The sequence below is a fragment of the Phragmites australis genome, chromosome 1, assembly GCF_958298935.1.
Source record: "Phragmites australis chromosome 1, lpPhrAust1.1, whole genome shotgun sequence".
NCBI lineage: Eukaryota > Viridiplantae > Streptophyta > Magnoliopsida > Poales > Poaceae > Phragmites > Phragmites australis.
The window spans coordinates 28,269,539-28,289,150 of record NC_084921.1 but is presented as its reverse complement, the minus strand read 5'-3'; the positions used below and the strand labels follow the sequence as shown (position 1 = coordinate 28,289,150).

The 19,612-nt window shown below is 42.7% G+C and overlaps 2 protein-coding genes across 2 annotated transcripts; one reads left to right on the top strand and one right to left on the bottom strand.

Annotated features, from left to right (window-relative positions):
- The first annotated feature begins 551 nt into the window (after positions 1–551).
- LOC133914062 (uncharacterized protein At1g51745-like) lies at positions 552–4,879 on the top strand. Its single transcript, XM_062357223.1, has 3 exons — positions 552–1,073; positions 2,144–3,210; positions 3,639–4,879. The coding sequence occupies exons 1-3, from the start codon at positions 865–867 to the stop codon at positions 4,589–4,591; spliced, it is 2,229 nt and encodes a 742-aa protein (XP_062213207.1). The 5' UTR covers positions 552–864; the 3' UTR covers positions 4,592–4,879.
- A 491-nt stretch (positions 4,880–5,370) lies between these two features.
- LOC133914073 (ras-related protein RIC1) lies at positions 5,371–8,257 on the bottom strand. Its single transcript, XM_062357232.1, has 8 exons — positions 8,056–8,257; positions 7,472–7,544; positions 6,651–6,698; positions 6,494–6,541; positions 6,333–6,404; positions 6,091–6,246; positions 5,897–6,000; positions 5,371–5,645 (listed from the first exon to the last, which is right to left on the bottom strand). Exons 1-8 carry the CDS (start codon positions 8,067–8,069, stop codon positions 5,552–5,554), a joined length of 609 nt encoding a protein of 202 aa, XP_062213216.1. The 5' UTR covers positions 8,070–8,257; the 3' UTR covers positions 5,371–5,551.
- Positions 8,258–19,612: the final 11,355 nt, after the last annotated feature.

Here is a 19,612-nt window from a genome sequence, read left to right as displayed (position 1 = left end):
TAAGCAACTTATAGATAGTGGATTATAATAAGTTGGATTATAATAAGCTGGAGGGAAATAAGCTGTGAGTTGTTTGGCAACCTAGATTATTGGAGTCTGGATTATTGGCAAAAATCTGCAATGCCCTCAATAGGGGTGGGAGATTCAGGTGTAGGGTGGAAGGAGTGATATTGATGGGTAATTTTTCTTAAATTTGATAGATAGTATAGTAAAATATCAAAATAAGTTGAAATAAGCTCATTTTTACAGCTTATGGGATTATTATAATCTGAGCTTCAGCTTATAATAATCTGGACAAATAAGCTAGCTGTTTGTTTCAACTCAGAACAAATAAGCTAATTTATTATAATTCTAAGCTGAAATAAACAGGGCCTTGGAAGTTGAAGTGAAAAAACTGGTTTTTTAGTTTATAGATAAAAATTAAACCGGATACATAGGTAAAAGGCCAAAAATAGACTTTTTCCACCCTAATAACACATGCCCCAAGGTGACACACGAATGGGCTTTTGTTTTGGAACCCATTAGCTCGAGCGCTGAGCAACGAAACGGCCCAACACACACCCCTAACCCCCCACTCCCTTCTTCCTCCTCTCCTCCTAGACTCCACGCCCTCCTCTCCTTCTTCCACCTCTTCTCCCCACCTGCATGCCGAGAACCCCCGCCTCCTCGGAGAAGCAGCAGAACCCGCCACCGCCGCCGCCGCCGCCGCCTGGTATCGCGGAGCCATCTCTTCGCGCCGTCTCTGTATTCACCCGCGCCCCTTCCTGATTTCTTGGACAAGAAAAGGGTGTTTCTTGACTTGATCAGTTCGGGGGAGGGGGAGGTGATGGTGGTTGGGAGATAGGGGCGCAGAGATACGAGGCGATGGGGAGCTGCGCGGGAGAGGAGGATTTGCCCGGCGGCGTGACGGGGGCGGACGCCGAGGTGGGGGCGCTCGTGTGGGTGCGCCGCCGCAACGGATCCTGGTGGCCCGGTCGGATCCTCGGCATGGACGAGCTGCCCGAGAACTGCGTCATCCCACCGCGCTCGGCCGGCACGCCCATCAAGCTCCTCGGCCGCCCCGACGGTAGCATGTCTGTACAAACCCTCGCCCTACCAATACCCCAGCCCTCCTGTTGCCCTTTTGCAATCACTTCGTTATGATACTTTCTTGCGCTTGTACAGACATTAGCCCTTGGCCTGTTGCTCTCCTGTTGCCCTTTTGTAATCACTCCGTTATGATACGGGCATGCGTAGATTCTACTGGTTTCAATGATCCGTGGCCGCCGCTGTTAGTCCTTGGCCTTATGGTGGTCATCGGATCATTGGACCTCTCATGTTGTGCACACTAAGGGCAGGGAACAATCTTTTTTCTTTGGTGTGCCTCTTGATTTAGGTAGAATGGACACATGGAAGGGGGGGGGGGGGGGGGGGTACTGTATGTGTCCGATTGTCGCTTGATGCTTTCTGGATGTGTATAGCTACCCCAAGCTCGTCAAGGTTGCTGGGATGATTTTCATTTATGGATGCTTTGCATCCATAGCTTAGAGATAGGGGTTTTTACAGTTAGCTGTAGATGTTGTTCTTGCTACCGGTGGCAGCATCAACAGAATGTGCCACTCAACCCTACTTTCCTTTGCGATGTTATCATAAAAAGTGGGATATGATCAATTAGGTGATAGCTTATCACTTTCTATGTATACCAATGGGTGAAGGGGGCAAAAAATGACATGGATTTCTGAAAATAAGAGGTATGGATCGAAGTTACATGGAGAGGTATTGATCTATTTTCTTGATGTCTATTTGATCTATGAACATACTCTCCGAGTATTTTGTGTAGTTTAAAATTGTGGTGATAGTAAGAAAGTGATCCCCTCCACAAATTAGATTCCAAAATTTGGTTGAGGGCAAAGGTTCTTCGATTTGATGATCTGACCATTTGAAGTTGTATGCATATTTTATGCGTCAATGTTTTTTTATCTTCCCAAGCAAGTGCATAAATTAACGTTTACCACTTTGTCATTGCATCTTTTCTAAGTAGTTGCTTTTGAACCGTTATTTTCGTTCTTGTTTGTAGCATTGAACATCAGTTTACTAATTATTGATTCCTGCATTCTAAGTCCAAAAATGTTTATCTTACCTGCTGTCTTGGACTTCGCCACAGTGACTGGTATAATCTCGAGAAGTCTAAACGTGTGAAGTCATTTCGGTGTGGAGAATATGATGAATGTATAGAAAAAGCCAAGGCTCTAGCTCGCCAGCAAAAGAGGACACAGACTGAAGGGAGGTATGTTCGTAGAGAGGATGCCATCATGCATGCCCTTGAAATTGAAAGGTCCCGTTTTCCAAATAAAGGTGATGATCTTGAAGAGGACACTGATAATGATATTTGTGCATCCCAGAACATCTATTCCGGAAAATCTAAAAACATAAATGGGCTCAACAAAAGATCTTCTCGCACTTCAAGGGGTCTGTATGATATTGAAGAAAATTCAGCTCAAGGTTTGTCTCAAGCCTTGGTACTGTATAAACAGCCACAAAATACATCATCTTCAAGCACTAGGTATGCATCATCATCAAAGAAGAAACGAAAGGGACACAAGGATTTTGAGGATGATACAACTCAAGGATTCCAGCGTATGAGAGATCTTAGGGAGATCGGAACAAAGAATGTTCCCAGGCAGAAGCCCGGTGCAGCCATCTTTTCAGATGAGCATCAGGATGTACCTCTTCTTGAAAGTGGACAAAGCTTTGGCTATGATTTGTCCAATACCAATGGGATAAAGAAGAGTAAGCAGTCTCATTCGTCCATAAAAAAGAAACGCTCCAATATTGGGCAATCCTATGAAAATTCGAGGAAGAAAGGTAGGCGCCGTCCTCTATCAAAGTTATGTGAAGATTCAGAAGTGACTGTTCCAACATATTGTCACTGGGACCCTTCAGGGCAGTCTTCTAGTCAGTACCCAGGAGACCAAATGTCCAATCTGTTTGAACCAAGTAGGGCAAAAACTATTTTTTCAACTGATGTACATAACTGTTCCTACAGCTCAGGCACTTCAAGTTTGGAGACCTTAGTAGATACATCACGCACTAATCACAAAGGTGCTGCCAAGGCTATTACAGTAAAGGATGCTGAAGTCAAGTGCATGACTAGATTTCTCAATGATGACTGCTCTGATGGTGATGAATTTTTTGATGCCCTTCCTTTGGAAGCTGATGTTCTGAAGGAAGGTAAAGTCACAGTGCCACTTTCCTGTTTCTCAGTTGCACTGTCTTTTTTTTTATATAAAAAAAACTCTATATTTGTAAGCATGCTTAGATATGTCGGGTAAATAAATGTGCATGAATAGTATTTCTGGCTGTAGTGTTATTATAACTGTTTTCATGCTTTGTAATCAATTAGGCCATGTGTTGTTAGACAAATGACTGTACTCATTGGCAAATTTCTTGTACAGCTAAGTTCTTTTTTATTTCTAGCATACAGCTATGAAAATTTATCCATTTAGTTTAGAGTGCAGTTTATTATTCCTTTCTCAATCTTGAATTTTGGTGCAAGTTTTACATGCGAATGGGTAAACTATATGATCTGATTTTATCACACTGAACTATCATTGGAAACATTACCTAATTTTCTTTCAACTGATACTTTTTTATTTCAGGCCATTTCGATACTTATGGATCTTGTACATCCATAAAGGATCAAATCTCAAAACTTAGCAATCAAGATACTGACTGCAGCAAAGCTGGCATATCTTCAATTAGGCATCATAGAAGTTCCAAGAAGAAAAGCATAAGCTCTGTCACTCCAATACCTAATGAAAGCCACAAGAGGGATAAGAATTTGCTGCTGCAGCAATATGAAGGGACAACAAAATTGGACGGTGCTGTCTGTAAGCCTACTGAACTTGAGAATATTATGCGGCTTGCAACACCTGAGCACGATGAGTCCTCTGAAACTATAAGCAACCATTCAAATTCTGAGAAGGGCACAGCATCATTCCCATATTATGTTCCACTTCAAGTAATAATGCCTGAACAGCAACCTGACCTGAAACCTCCAAGATGCCATGTAATGAGGCCAACCAAGAGAGGACGTGCAGATTATAGATTATATGATGTTGAGCTGACTGTTCAAAGAAGCTACAAGGGCCATCCCGTGCCCCTTGTTTCCCTCATGAGTAAATGGACATGTAAACCCATTGTGGGGTATCCTGTCACTGTGGAGGTTTTGAAGGATAGTCGTCCCGCAGCAAGTAGGGATGAGCACCGCCCAGCAATGGGCAGTCTTAATTCCTTACTAAAGAGCAGAGCTGCAGAACCACGGCAAGCAAGATCTTCACATAAATCACGATCAAATTCTAGTGGTCGCAAAAAGGTCTCGGAGCATGATTTGGATAAGTCTTGGCGCCCCCATACCAAGAAACCAGCATCTTCACCGAGGAAAATGCGGAGGCTCTCATCTTTCGCCAGCAGTTGGAGAGAGAGCGCAAGCATGAAGACTGTAGTCGCAAAAACTGGTGGACCTACCGTTGCGTGCGTCCCACTTCGACTCGTTTTCAGCAGGATCAATGAAGCACTAAGCTTTCCAGTGAGACAAGAAAACCCCACGTGAAGTGGGCAGGCAGGCAGGAGAGCACTTTGCATTGCAGAGGTAGCATGTGGCATCATATACATTTGCTAGAATTTCTTTGTACAATAGTTGCCATATAATTTGAAAGCTTAATACCTGGCATGTTCATATCAGTGTCATATCCTTGTAATCCGTAACTGCACCAGGCAGTTACTAATTACCCTCCTTGAGTTTCTGGTGAAGCAACCAACAGTTGGGAGGAAATAAGGTGCATGAGTTGCCGTGCTTTCGTCTGATAGTGGAAGAGAAATGGCAGCACAGTTTGCTAGACATCTAATATACGCCAGCAGCATCAGCTGTTTCAGACTGTATATATATATATAATGGATCGTTGCAGTATCAACCCTCTGGTCGATCATGTTTCAGACAATCTGTTTCCAACCTTGAAACATCATTTCAGATGCATGGAGCTAGTAATAATTTTGTAGCAGCTTGTATTACATAGTTCTGGTGAGTTCATCATAGGATAATTATCGTATAGATTCCGCCCAGCAGGTCAGGACTAGGAGACACGGAACAGTCCGATTTGCTGAGTAGATTCGAACTCTACAACATTCATCAAAATGGAGCAACGAACAACAAATTCACTATTATCACATTATGCAGTAGAATGAGGTCCATGTGATGGGTGATGACCAGTAAATACGATCGCTCATTATCACAATCGTAACATCAACACTCGTCACAGCGTCACCGCTAAATGCAAACACGAATCGAATAACGTTTGACACCAACATCACTTGAACATTGAAATATGGACAGGCAGTTAAAACGGGCCACATCATCTGCTTAAAAGTGTTGCAGTTAGGAGACAGACGTTCTTCCAATATTCGACACAGAAAACCAAGTTTCATGATAGCGATAGACTTAATTTACAGGGATAGAGCAACCAATTAAGTTTTGCTTGCTGCACAATCACACTACTGTGATCTAGACTGGCGATCACGAGCAACAGCTGTTTTGCTGAGCAACAGGCTGACCCCGCATTTGCACGGTCGCAGGCCTACTAGCACTTGCAGTCGGTTGGCTCGCCATCCTATTCAAGAAAAACAACAAATATCACTTAATTGTTCCCATATGCAGGTGACCAATAGCAAAAGTAGTAATCATGGCTTATCATTCACTTTGAATCAGATGCTTATTATGTTCCGCAATCAAATCAACTGCTCTCGCTTTGTACATAACTCCCAAAGAAAGAGGGTTTCCCTATGTTGACTTATTATCCTTGATGAATTCAGAATGAATGTGAAACTGCTGCAACATAGAGTCTAGAAAGTATGTTGTTACCTGTTTTTTATCTCTCCTGCCATGGTCATGAATGCCTTCTCCACATTTGTTGCATCCTTGGCACTAGTCTCCAGGAACGGTATTCCAATCTCATCAGCAAGGGCCTGTGATGGCAAGTAACATGCAGCCAATTTAACTATCATCCAGAGTGAAAACAACATTTAAGCGAGGTAATTAACACACCAAAATTTTACCTTGCCAGCCTCATAAGAAACTACTCTGTTCTCAGCCAGGTCGCACTTGTTCCCCACCAAAAGCTTGTTCACATTTTCACTGGCATACCTGTCGATTTCATTTAGCCACTGCTTGACGTTGTTGAAGCTCTCCTGGTCAGTCACATCATACACGACCTATGGAACATATAACAAGTTAATACGACCATACGAGTCACAGTATTAACTTAGATGAGATGATAACAAATGCAAAGAAAAATCACAATAATGCCATGAGCTCCACGGTAGTAGCTGCTTGTAATGGTCCTAAAGCGCTCTTGGCCAGCAGTATCCCACTACATAAAGATTGTGCGAAAACAATCAGAGTTGAAGCTTCTAGCTATTAGTGTGGAATGTACAACCTTTGCTATAATAAGTTACTTACAATTTGCAGCTTTATTGTTTTCCCATCTTGCTCAACGGTACGGATTTTCTAGCAAGTCAAATACAGTGAAAACATTATGCATGAGAAACAAGGCGTGGGCATACTGACACACTACACAGAGAATCAGGTTTGCTTAAGCTCACTGAGACCAACTTACAAAATCAACACCGATTGTACTGATATAGCTCTCCAGGTATGAATCGTCCTGTAAAGTGAATGAGAAAAAAGATCCTCACGTTAAAAAAGGATGAATGCATCAAATAGAAGTACAGTTGCGGTTGAGCATCATTCTATATAGGTACAATACTAGAAGCCCTTATCATTCCATTTCATGCGAGGACATTGTTGAGATTTGAGTGTACGGAAAAAGGAAAATTTAGCTCTTGCTAGACTCTGCATGCTTTATAATTTGCTACATCAAGGTTAGTGAAATAATGTCCTTGAGATAACATGAAATTTGACTATAAAAGGTGATCCCAAAGTTGTCCAGAAAGCTGCCCTAGACAGACCAATATTAGATAACTGGTCCAAGAGCACATTTGTACCAATATGTTTTCGGTTTGGATTAACAAACACAAACAGAAAGTGGTTCGACAGTCACAATCAGTGTTGCTAACTTTGCTGATTCAATGTCATCCTTAACAAGCAGCATTTGGAACAACTGTGAGTCAATGACTACTCTAACACCATGCCTTGGAGAACACCAGCAACATTTTAGTCTATTGATTTTATGCACTTTTTATCTTCCCTTGTACAAGTTCTTACATTCGGAAGCACATGGATACTCTCCTTGTGATGTTGTCATTTGAGATGCATTAAGACTAAGCGAAAGACTCTTTCTCTAAGGCATATGGATACTTTTCTTGGGGTGGTGTCATGAGACATGCACTCAAATTAAGGAAAAAACTCTTATCTCCAAGGCATACTCTATGCAAGAATAACTTTTTTCTCAAATGTGGGGAAGAAAAGAATCCTCACCGCAAACCTCAGCAGCAGGCAGGACTTCCCGACGCCCGAATCTCCGATGAGCAGCAGCTTGAAGAGGTAGTCACTGCACGATAACAAGAGCATCTCGTCACATCACAACCCAAGCATCTCACAACATCATCACGCCACATCGCCACAAGTGAATCCACGCTATGGACTCGGTAAACACATCTACAACTACAAACAAACAAAGAATAAAAAACCCGAAAGTTCCAAAGCTCCGAGCGCACGGTAGGAGGGAGCAACGGGACCGGACGGGTGCATACGGCACGAATCTATGACACGGCTAGGCCACGGGGAGCGGCGCATCCAGGAATCTACTATTTCTGGCACGGCGACGGAGACAGACCTAAGACTACCAGTAGCAGCGAACTACGCACGCGGTAACTGCCAAGTAATCGAGCAAGGTAGACCGCGGAAGCCACGATCGGGGCCCGAATCGGCGGCCACCAGACCGATCGGCCGGCTCCCCGACCTCAGCAGGCGCGTCCCCCGACCACGACAGATTCCACGAGTCCAGCACCAACCAAATCGCGGACCCTGAGCAAGATCAGAGCGGGGAGATGGGGACTTACTACTCGGGATTCATGGCGGCGGATTGGGCTGGGGCGGCTCCTGCTCTCGGGGGGGAGGCGACGGCCGAGTAGGAGGAGCCGAGGAGGGCGAGAAAGAATTGGGGGAGAACTAGCGGAGGCGACACGGAAGGGTTGTCGAGTGGGGCACGCCTCCGTCGCGTCTGCCTTTGCCTGCCAGTCCGATCCAGGCCAGCATTACAACGCCACGACCACCACCGGCATCGGGTGGTTGCTTTTGGTGCTCGGGGTCTCCGCCCGGTGGGGCCCGGTCGCTAGGGTTGGGCCGTTGGGCGGTTTGTCGGCTAGTATCAGGAGAAGAAGCCGGGCCGGGACACCAACGATCCCAATGGGCCGGGCTCTTTTAGTCTGGTCAGAGTACACCGGGCAGGTACAATTCGTTGGCAAAAACGCATTGTGAGACGTGGCTGCGCAGGTTTTGGCTGGGTGGAACATGCGGGCTATATTCCGTTATAAAGGGCGTGTTTGGTTACTGGTCGTCTGGATAGGTAATGGTTTTAAAGTTTCTATTTAGTTGAGTAAGTGGTTGTAGTTGTTAAATTTTAATTATTAGTTTTTATAATAATTTTTAGCTTCTCAGTGCAATTAAAAGTCAAAATAATCATTTAAAATTTACTTCTTAGTTTTTAGTTCATTTCAGTCACAGTCGCTTCTTCAACTAGCCAAAAGCCACCAGAAGTCGGAGCTAAAAGCCAGTCATTTGGATAGGTTCTGGCTTTTTTCAAATGGAGAGAAGTGAGGCAAGCCAAAATTTGACAGTGCTCTAATAATTTGGTTTTTGTTTGGCTCGAGGTTAAAATTTGGTCACGTCTTAAAAAAATTTGGCCGGTCAAAATCTATGTATTGTGTTTCTATGCACAACTCGGACCACGAAAATAGGCACCGAAAAAATTTGGCTGGGTCTCAAACCAAACACCATTTTAGCGGTCAAAATTTGGCACTGCCTGATTTGACCTCTGACCAAATTTTTGCTTGACTGAGCTGGGCACCAAATTAAACACACCCAAAGCGCACATGGTTGCTACCTACATAAAGCAATCGGACATAACAACATTTTATGAATCAGTCATCAACATGTATTTTTTTAGCCTCAACACTAGGATACAAGCCGTAGTATCTGAACTTACATCACATCCTACATACGTATACTCACAGACATCCTAAACCTATAACCTATACACACACATACTAAAGATATCAACAGAAACTCTGACTCCGCAAGCGATAGTCCACATGCGCTTGAGGCTAACCGGAAGAAATCAAATTACAGGGGCAAGCCCCTAGTGCAAGGCCGCTCCTAACCGGTCGTTCGTACGTAGGTGAATGAACCAACACGCTGCAAGCGCCGCTCGCCAGTCTAATATCTTACCATCCCCAATTATTATATATATAAAGATAATTTATCTTATGTTGCACAAATACAATCAGGATATGTGAAGTCAAATATCACAAAGCATGATAGAGAACCAAGCCTTGCTTAGATGGTTGGTGGATGTTGTTGTACCCCCACCCACCAAAGATTAAACCCTAGGTTTGCTACTTGTGTGTCTCGTTAAGACAGAATTTTTTCCTATGGCAGATGATATACCCGTTGACAATGAGGCGCGTGTGGTGACATCATCAATCTCCAAGTTCCGTATCTTTGATTTTCGGTAGGTGTTGTATGTGTGCATGTATGCAGTGATACAAGTGTAAACGTACATATGCAAGTTGTGCCGGTGTTTCTAAAAAAAATTAGAAAGTATATTTCACCTAAATTCTACTTCACCTATGGATTGCAATAGGAGAAAGAAATAATTGTAACACATACTAGGTCTTGTGATAATTTTACACATATATTCACTAAGGCATTATTACCTGCTAAATTCTTCGTCACAAACGAATTGGGTGTAGGTATGACTTAGAGATGTGTAGAGATTAATGAATTTGGAGGGAGAACAATCATGTTAGTTCGTTTAATTAGTGTTTTTTTTTAATCTTATTCCAGGGAATAAAGAAGAGGAGGGAGTCGTTGTTTTGGAGAGGATGATCATGAACAATTATGTGAGCGTTGGACAGGTACATCCGTCTATAGCAGCTTGGCTACACCGAGTGTTCTCCACGGGCCACGGCCACAATGACACCGGCTACGACTTCGTTCCATGATTTGTTGTTCCGCTGCTACAGTTCTGCACCTATTGTGCCACCAGCTGCACCACATCTTCACGTGATAAGATCAATTCCAAGATATCAATCAGCATAAAGACATATTTCTGCTGGGCGCCCCTACATTGACCAGGTCCCAATCGGCTCTCCAAGTCATATCATGATCCAATTGGTTTCCTTTTTATTCCAGTCGAGCTTTATCTACAAGGAAAGTATTTCTGCGTTTCCTTTTCTAGTTGGGGTGCTACGCTAGCCATCTTATGGTCAGTTGGACTTGATACCGGCTGGAGTGTTATAAAACCAATAGGAAAGGATTGAGAAGTCCTTGTCCTACTTGGTGTGGACTGCTTTACCAAATCTTACCCTCTTAAGGAGAGGGGGATTTCCCCCTATATATATACAATAGCAACTGCACATATATTTCACACGTGGAATCAATTCATAATATAACAAACTGAAGATGTAAAAGAATATAACATAATAAAAGAGAGATTTGCATACACGATGATTAAATCCAGGTAGCTGTACGATGGGGAGATGGATTATATTGAGATAGTCTTTCATTATGTGATGATTATTTATCTTGATTTAGGTTTTGGAAATAAAGTGACAGAAGGAAAGAGAGCACACTGCAATTAAGGAATACGATCAAGGACAACACGTGGGTAGTAGGTTGATTGTTAATCGGCTAATTGATTGTGACTTCCCATATTATATGAGAGGGGAGGATACGGGAGATCAACTTTGATTGTAGACCATTTGATCAGGTAAGATATACGGTGGAGATCTTTCGGATATGCCACAACTTGTCCATTTTATAAGAGTATAGACATGAAGACCTCCCTTATTGAAACACATCTTGATCAATTAGTAAAGAAGAGAAGTCTCCACCATCCTAACCGTGATAACATTTTACAACATACTAAGTTAAACGTACTGGCAACCATTACGAGTAACAATATGAGGATGTTCAATGAGAAGAAAGAGGAGTCCAGTATATCCTTAGTACTATCCCGCATAAGTTCTTGCGAATTGCCACCATTATCGGGCAATTTTGACACAATGACATCTAGGGCGTTGGCTACGAAGGGTCATGTGTCAGACCGCTTCCAACGAGTTTGAACTACACGGCATAGAAGACCAAGATATGGGTCTACAAGATTGCATAGGGTGTAAAGGACATCACGGAGAGCAACAACATCAATAATAGCTGAAATAAGATGGTGGTGTTGTTGACCGCCTACCAAGACTCGGGAGGCTCTCCTTATAATCTTTCAACATGGAGGAGATCTAGTCCATACAACGACTAGCAACATAAAAGTTGAAAAAGGAGCTCAATAAGCTAAACATGAAGGTGATCATAGACAAGTCAGTTCCTCATGCATTTGACTAGGAAAACGAGGTAGGACTCTTTGTCGTAGAAGAGGAATTTGGTGTTGAGCCATTCGGGGTTTGTGAAGTCGGTGTTGTTGGGCAGAGAGACTATTCTAGATGTATCATCTGTTCGATGTTAGCATGGTGCATAAAAAACACTAGATCGTGTGCCACGGAGTAGAAGTTGCCCATGTCCTCATGGTTCGGTTGCCTTGGGTCACCGGTCTAGCGGTGCAATATGCTGTGCGATACACACCTGATGGTTGTAGTTATTGCCGACAATCTGTGGGGCAATAACCCCAATAGTGAAGGCAGCCCTCCAAAGTATTCCACAACACCTCGTAATGGGTAAAGTGGTAATTACCTCATAACGGCGGGGCCCGTTCGCACGGTGATGCGAGGAACAACCACTTGCCTCCAAAGGGGAAACCTCACCATCGACCAGATCAATCGGTTATGGGAATGGATCCATTGATCGCAGTCGCTTGTGCTTAAGGTGGACTCTAGAGGTTCAACATTGGCAGTTACACCGGTGCAAGAAGGGGAGAACATTCCTCTAGGCTAAATGTTAGGGTTGAATCTAGTCTCTAATTTCTATCTCAGGTAGTACACTAGGATTCAGAAACCTTGGCTAAAATCCCTGAGTTTAACCATCACAAACAAGATGTTGCAGACTATGAACTGAGCGGCAAGAGCATCCTTACCTCGACTCGACGCACTATGTCGCTCCATCAAGTGCAAGCACATCATCGTGCCCTAAGTGCGTGCGGATTGACCACACCAAAGACACACGACGCTCCAGAGACTACCATCCGAGGTGGAATGTGCATGACTGACTTGGTCCTTGGAACCCTTTGGAGACAGAGTCCGGCCATCATCGGTTTCACTCTCTAAGCATGTTGTTTGATACAATGTTGATCCATTGGCACCACGAAGTTGTCACGGGCTGTAAGGCGTATCCTGCAAACCTGAGGGCTGTCAAGTGGCCATCCTAGTTTACACAAGTGAACATGGATCGATTTGATGGGACCCAAAACCTGTAAGAATTTATCTAGATATACTACACTGCAATTGTGATTGTAGGAGGAGATGAGAAGGTCTTGGCTAACTATCTGCATACGGTTCTTGAGGGTGGCGCTCGCTCGTGGCTGCTTAACCAGCCTGTCGAGTCCATATACTCTTGGAAGCACTTGTATGATTTGCTAATCTCGCATTTCTAGGGCACATACACATGCCCTAGGAAGGAAGATGGGCTAGACTACGTTTAACAAGGAATGCATATTTAATAAAAATACAACATATCATAAGAAGGGGTATCTACCATACATGTGCCCTTAACTCAATACGGTAGTGATGAAGAATATTTAATTAATAATTATAGACTATTATGGTGATGAACCGGTTGATGTTCTTCTTGTAACTTTCGTATCTGCTCCATTACAGTTAATTCCTTAACTGTCATATGATAGGGTCTCTTGACTATCGGGTTGTTTCAAGGGTTAGGTCTTTCTAGCGAACTCTATTTCTCGTTTAGTTGACATTCCAGATAGATCATCTAGAATTACATCCAGTTATTTACATACCATGGGTACTTCCTTTAAGATGAGTGGTTGCCAAACTTCACACTATAGGTTTGGGTTTAGGTCCTTGATGTCAACATTCTGCTTCAATTCTTCCATGGTTTTATTAAGTAATCCTTTTAGACTTAACTGCCTTGGTGTTTGGTGAACCAATTCATTCCAGAGATTACACTTAGTCCTTTCTTCCTTAGGATTATGCAGTTTGCTAAGGATTCTACCTCACTTATTAGGACTATGATTTGAGGGCATTCAAAATACATTTTATATTTGCTTTGAATGAGCGGATTACATGTTTTTTTTACAAATTATTTTGATTTCCCATGTTTGGAAGCATCCTTCAAAGAGATGAACAGTCGTGAAGCTCCAGAGTAAAACTAAATGACACAAGCTTAACTAAGGGGTAGCATTCATTGAGAACGACATCCAGCATTTCCTAGGTGTGGAATATCATTTTCAAGGGTCTATATGATCTTTTGTAGTTGTTTTGATGCTGATGTTGGTACTATAGTGATGTAAGTTGATGTTACCATTGGTTGCTTTTGGGGACAGTCCTTTGCGAGGTGCTCTAGGTTTCTTGCAGATGAGGCAAAGCCTTTGTAGGTCTAGAGCACTATTTTGGGTTGCTTTTGGGAAACTTGCCATGAAATGTCTAGGCTCTCTACAGAGTTAGAACTTTTAGCCTTTGGATGGTACTTTCTCAGTAATCCCTTGTTGCTGATTTCCACCAATTTGGTTGCAGGGGCTAGGTTTGACTGGTGAGAGGTGCATCATGGGGGTATGTACTACATAGTCTGTCGGCTCTTTGGCTTTCAATGTGAGCTATTTTTTACCTTCTGAAATCCATCTTTAACTTTGAGTATTGCACTTAATTTTCTTATCATTCACATGGTCTTGGCCATCATGTCTCATAAGTATAGCTTTCTTGATTCATTTAAGCACGACCCTTAGAATAGCACTAGCCAGACATCGAGACCCACACAAATTGTCCAAGTTTTCTCCTGGTGCTCTCAGGCCACCTAGACTTGAACCAGAGACCTCGCCCGTGAAGTAAATCATCGCCCCTACGATCCAACCAATTGGGACAGAATCAATAGACTCCTTTTTCGGGCCTTTCTATGTATTATCAATAGGATTGATTCTAACAAGTCACACACTCATATTCCAGAGATACCAAAACAAAAAAAAAAAAATCCACGATCAAACTACCAGAATGTCTAGAAATGTGGAGCTTAAAGTAGAAAGACCTTTTTTTGGGTGGAAAAATTGACTTACCACCAAGTGGGTACCAAGCAGCGCTAATGAGGTGTGATGTCAAGCCCTGCTGCATACATGGCATGTGGCTACATGGTAGTCGTTAGGTAGTCATAGCAAATAAGTCCTTATATGGTTGAGGTGAGCATCTTCGTACTAGCTATCCTTTTCAAGGACTTGCCCCATGAGGTACCCTCCCAAGAGGGCAACCTCGCTCGCCCTTGCCAAAACATGTTTTCTCCCACCAATGTTCATTAATACCATGCCACCCATTTTACCCACACATGCTCGCCACCAGTCGCCACACATTGCACACATGTTTTTGTAGAAGTATGTATCATGATTGATTGATTATCACTCCTTTTAAGAGATGATGTAACATTCCTAAGCATACTAGTTTCAATGCATCCTCCATCATTGTTAAAGCAAATGATGGAGTATTCCTATGTTTAATCATGGCATATGGTATCTTGTGGACATGAAGAGGCTTAAACGAATTAGGTCATAACAATCACAATGTTTTAATATTCACGAACATATCATGCAAGCATAACAATCAAGCTTTATGTTCTATGTTCTAATTATATAAATGATATGTTCAATATGGTCAATAACTTAGGACTTATCTTTATTAGGGATATCTCTCGGTATTTTCTGGTAATTTGAGTCTTCAAGATTCTTCTCGAATAAGTCTTGCTCTTGAGATCCTTCCTCATATTCTTGCTCATACTTTGGTACTTATACCATACACAGTTTAACATTACAAAGTTCTTACACGAAGGAACCCAAATTTGATGACAAGAGACAACCAAAAGAACTATAAAGAGAAGGAAGAACATTCGGAAAATGATTCAAACTAATCTAGAGGGGCATACTCTTGTTCTCTACTGCTGTCTGAATTTGAACTATAAAGACTACATATGGTTATCTGGCAAAAACTAGATCAAGTTATTATTCTACACTATTATATGAACCTAAAGTATGAAGACTAAATGAGGTTTTCTGGCGAAAATCAGATTAAGTTATTATCCTACTTATTATGTGACCATAGGAGAAAGCCTGATCAGATCATTATACTTATTTTGATGTAAATCTATTGGTTAACTGGCTGTGAAAATGTTCCTAGGATTCTTTAGTAGTATATGTACATTCTGGTTATATACTACTATTTGAATTGACTAGATCTTGTTATCTGGTGAAAACTGGATCAAGTTATTATCCTATACTTCTATATAAAGTTGGGAGAAAGCCTAATCAAATCATTATAATCATTTTAATGGGATTAATAATCAGGAAGCGAGTACTATGGCCTTATGTGTGTGGGCACGTGCGCCAGTATGTGCATCACACACACAAACAGATGCATTTATCTATACCTGGCTATAGAATAGGCTATTCTGAGGCTGCACCCATCCCACAAAACATACCGTGCATCATCCGACCTCAGTTCTGCCCAACCTGCTCCAGCTCTGCCTAACCAATTCTGCGTGCACCCTCCCACTTGGCTCTGCTTGGACAACCGCTCAAAGCATGCCAACGATACATTGAGTCAATTGGTTCCTTCCTTCTACATGTGAAACCCCGTTGAATTGTCGATTCCACTCTTTCCCACACGAAACCCCCAAATTTGCTATCACCACTGCGCTGAATTGCACCATCTGCCCAATTCGATCCCAATTGGCCCCAACCCGTGTTTCAATCTATCCTTGCTCGTGGTGATCTGCCATCTTGCCCCTGCCTTCTTTGATCCACAACAGGCCCGACGAAGATGCCCGCTGCTTCCACCATCGGCGGGAGCTCCTACGACGTGGATATCCAAATCGGATTGGACGAGATCTAGCTTGTCTGTGCTGCAAAGTAGGTTTGTTTCCCTACCGCCATCTACTTTCATTCTAAAAAGGTTGTTTTCCGATCTTCATCCATGAGAGCTCTGACGATCGTGTCTGCAACTTGCAATCGTCGACTTCTGACGTCGATCAGGCCAGGGAGAAGAATCTCCAGGTTAGTAGTCATGCACAACCACTCCACAACTCCCCTCTGTTCCTAGATTTTTTTTTCAGGTTTAGGGTTTAATTGATTATTTCTTCTTTACTACTGTTTCAATCTTTTTTCTTGTCATACCACCTCTGCAGATGTGCATGATGGGCCACAAAAGCCGTATATCTGACATAATCTAGCTGATCCGAGCACAACAGAAGATGTGGGATGGAGATTTCTGTTTTGCTGTTGGATTGACCACTAATTTCCCTAATTAGTTGCAGATTAGAGTTGGTCTAGAGTCACCACAGGGATGCGATTTCCACTGACATGAACAATGGTAACGTCTCTCAGTGTTACATCAACCAAACGGTATAACCATTGCTATTGCTATTCTCGTGCAATTTTTTTAATTGTTTTAGAATTTCATCATTTTAGTATCTTAATTATGTGATCATCTTTTACCATAGTCTAACATGGGATGTAGTGTAAATCTGTTTCCTTAGTATCTTTTATCCTTAGATGTTGTATAGTAAATTTACCCATATAACTTAGTTGTAAAGGAAATACCAATGTAAAATTTCAATTGCAAGCTCAAAATACATTTCTGCTTATTTGGTGCCAGTGGCACTTTGCCATGGTTATATTATTGCAACTGGTGTTTGTGTTGCCCTCACCACCTTGGTTAAAGGAGAAATGATTATAGACATGATACCAGATTCATGATTGAAGAGGGGGTACTTGGCATATGATTTGATGGCACTTGATTCAGTGTCCCAAACCAGGTAAGACAATGTAGATTGGTTTTCGTGCAATATAAAGTTATGTTATTTGTATTATTCTTGTATCTATTTTGTTATTTGTCTTACTCTATGTCTGAACAGGCTGACGTTTGAAAATAGTTTTTTCTCAAAAAATAAAAAAGTTTTTTAAAACTGCTAAAAATTAAAAGAAGATGTTGGCAGATGATATGTCAACAGGCCCCTGTAAAGCAGGGCAATCTATTGGCACGCCAGATACTGATAAATCATGTTAGTAGAGTCTCCTATCGACATGATTATTTGTCGGCAGGCGATCACCTGCCAATAGGGTATTATTTCAGTAATTTTTTCAAAACAGATACTATTTTTGCAATTTTTCATTAAATTAATATTATTTAAAAATAATTCAAACTGGGCAGCAGTTGGCTTAATGGGCTACTCCAAGCAACGCCGAGCAGCCCATTTAGCCCACTCGGCTGCCGTTAGGGTTTAATGCTTTCCTCTTTGTACCCAAATTGCAACCTCAACTTCGCCATCTCCAGTCTTCTCCTTGTCCATCTCGATTCCATCGCGGTTCACCTCGTCTCCAACTCCGATAGGCACCAGCGTGTTCTTCTGCTCGTTCCGTCATCGAGACACCTCGGGCGGCCACCTGACCTCGCCTCAGTGGTAGATCTGCCCATGAGCTAAACCCTCCACCGCTACCGAAAGCAGCCGCTGGCGCTGCCAGCAGGAGGAAGCGACAGGATGAGGAAGAAGGTGTGATGCCTGCACCGGTCTAGAGGTCGGTGGTGTCAGAATCACGTGAGATCCTAAGTAATTCAAGGGATAGAGGGGTAGTTGGGGCAGGGAAGAAGCAACTTGGGGAAGAAGAACAGAGGTTGGAGGTTCAGAATTTACTTCTTCATCGATAGAACCAGAGTTACAGAGGCTCGGCCATATATCCTCCAACTCTCTCATCTCACTAACATCACGGGCCCCCAGGACCACTCCTCCACAATTACAATAATGCCACCCGGCAACTCACACACTTAAACTACTCCTCGGTGCCGTTCTCGACTGTGGTCATGACATCACCACCCCCTTGAGAGCCAGCTTGCCCCCAAGCTAGTGCTGTAGGAAACTTGTGCTTGATGACATGTAAGTCCTCCCAGGTGGCCATAACAGTAGGAAGAGAACTCCATTGGATAAGTACCTGGACAGTGGCAGCATTACCCTTCTTGATGAGACGCCGATCCAAAATTTTCTTAGGGAACAGAGCAGCTAAAGAGAGATCATGAGCTGTTGGTATGTTAGTGAACATAGGGGTGTGATCAGGCACAAATGGCTTTAGCTAAGACACATGGAACATAGGGTGAATATGACTCTAAGGAGGCAAGGCCAGCTTATATGCACCAGCACCCACATGATCCAGCACCTCAAATGGGCTGAAATACTTGAATGATTACTTGGGATAGGAGCGAGTGGCAACTGAAGATTGGGTATAAGGTTGTAACTTGAGGAAGACCTTATCACCAACCTGAAATTCTCTGGAAGAGCGATGTTTATCAGCATATAACTTTATCTTGGCTTGTGCTTGGGCTAGGTGAGCCTTGAGAAACTCAGAGTACAGCTGGCGCTCTTTCAGTAAGTCCTGCACATCAGTGATGGTACATGACTGAAGGTTAGAAATTGTACCATAATTAGGATCAATTCCATAGAGAGCCTTGAATGGGGTACAACCCAATGAGGAGTAATAACTGGAGTTATACCAAAATTTATCCATAGCCATCCAATGGAACCACTTGGAAGGACTGTCATGAACCGCACAACGCAGAAACATTTCCAAACATTGATTGACCCTTTCGGTTTGCCCATCTGTCTGAGGATGGTAGGCTGAGCTAAGCTGCAGTTGTGTGTCAAGAATCTTAAAAAGTTCTTGCCAAAAGGTACTAGTAAAGATCTTGTCCTTGTCAGATATGATAGAAGAGGGAACACCATGCAACTTAACCACATGCTGAAGAAAAAGTTTGGCCACTTGACTAGCTGTAAAAGGATGCTTTAGAGCAATAAAATGAGCATACTTTGTGAAACGATCCACCACAACCAGGATGACAGAATGGCCTTCAGATTTAGGTAAGCCCTCGATGAAGTCCATGGAAATATTCTTCCAAGCACTATCAGGAACGGGTAGGGGTTGAAGTAAGCCAGGGTACTTACAGTGCTCATTCTTGGTCTGCTAGCAAATTTGACATTGCTTCCCAAAATTGTCCATTGCAGTTTTCATACCAACCCAAGAGAAAACATGTTTAATGCGTTGATAGGTAGCCTGAACACCAGAATGTCCTCCAATAGCTGAAGCATGGAAGGCATGAATGATCTTGGTTTGCAATGCGGAATTATCACCAATCCAGACCTTGCCTTTCTTGCGAATGAGACCAGCATCAAGAGAGAACCCTCGAGCATTGGGAA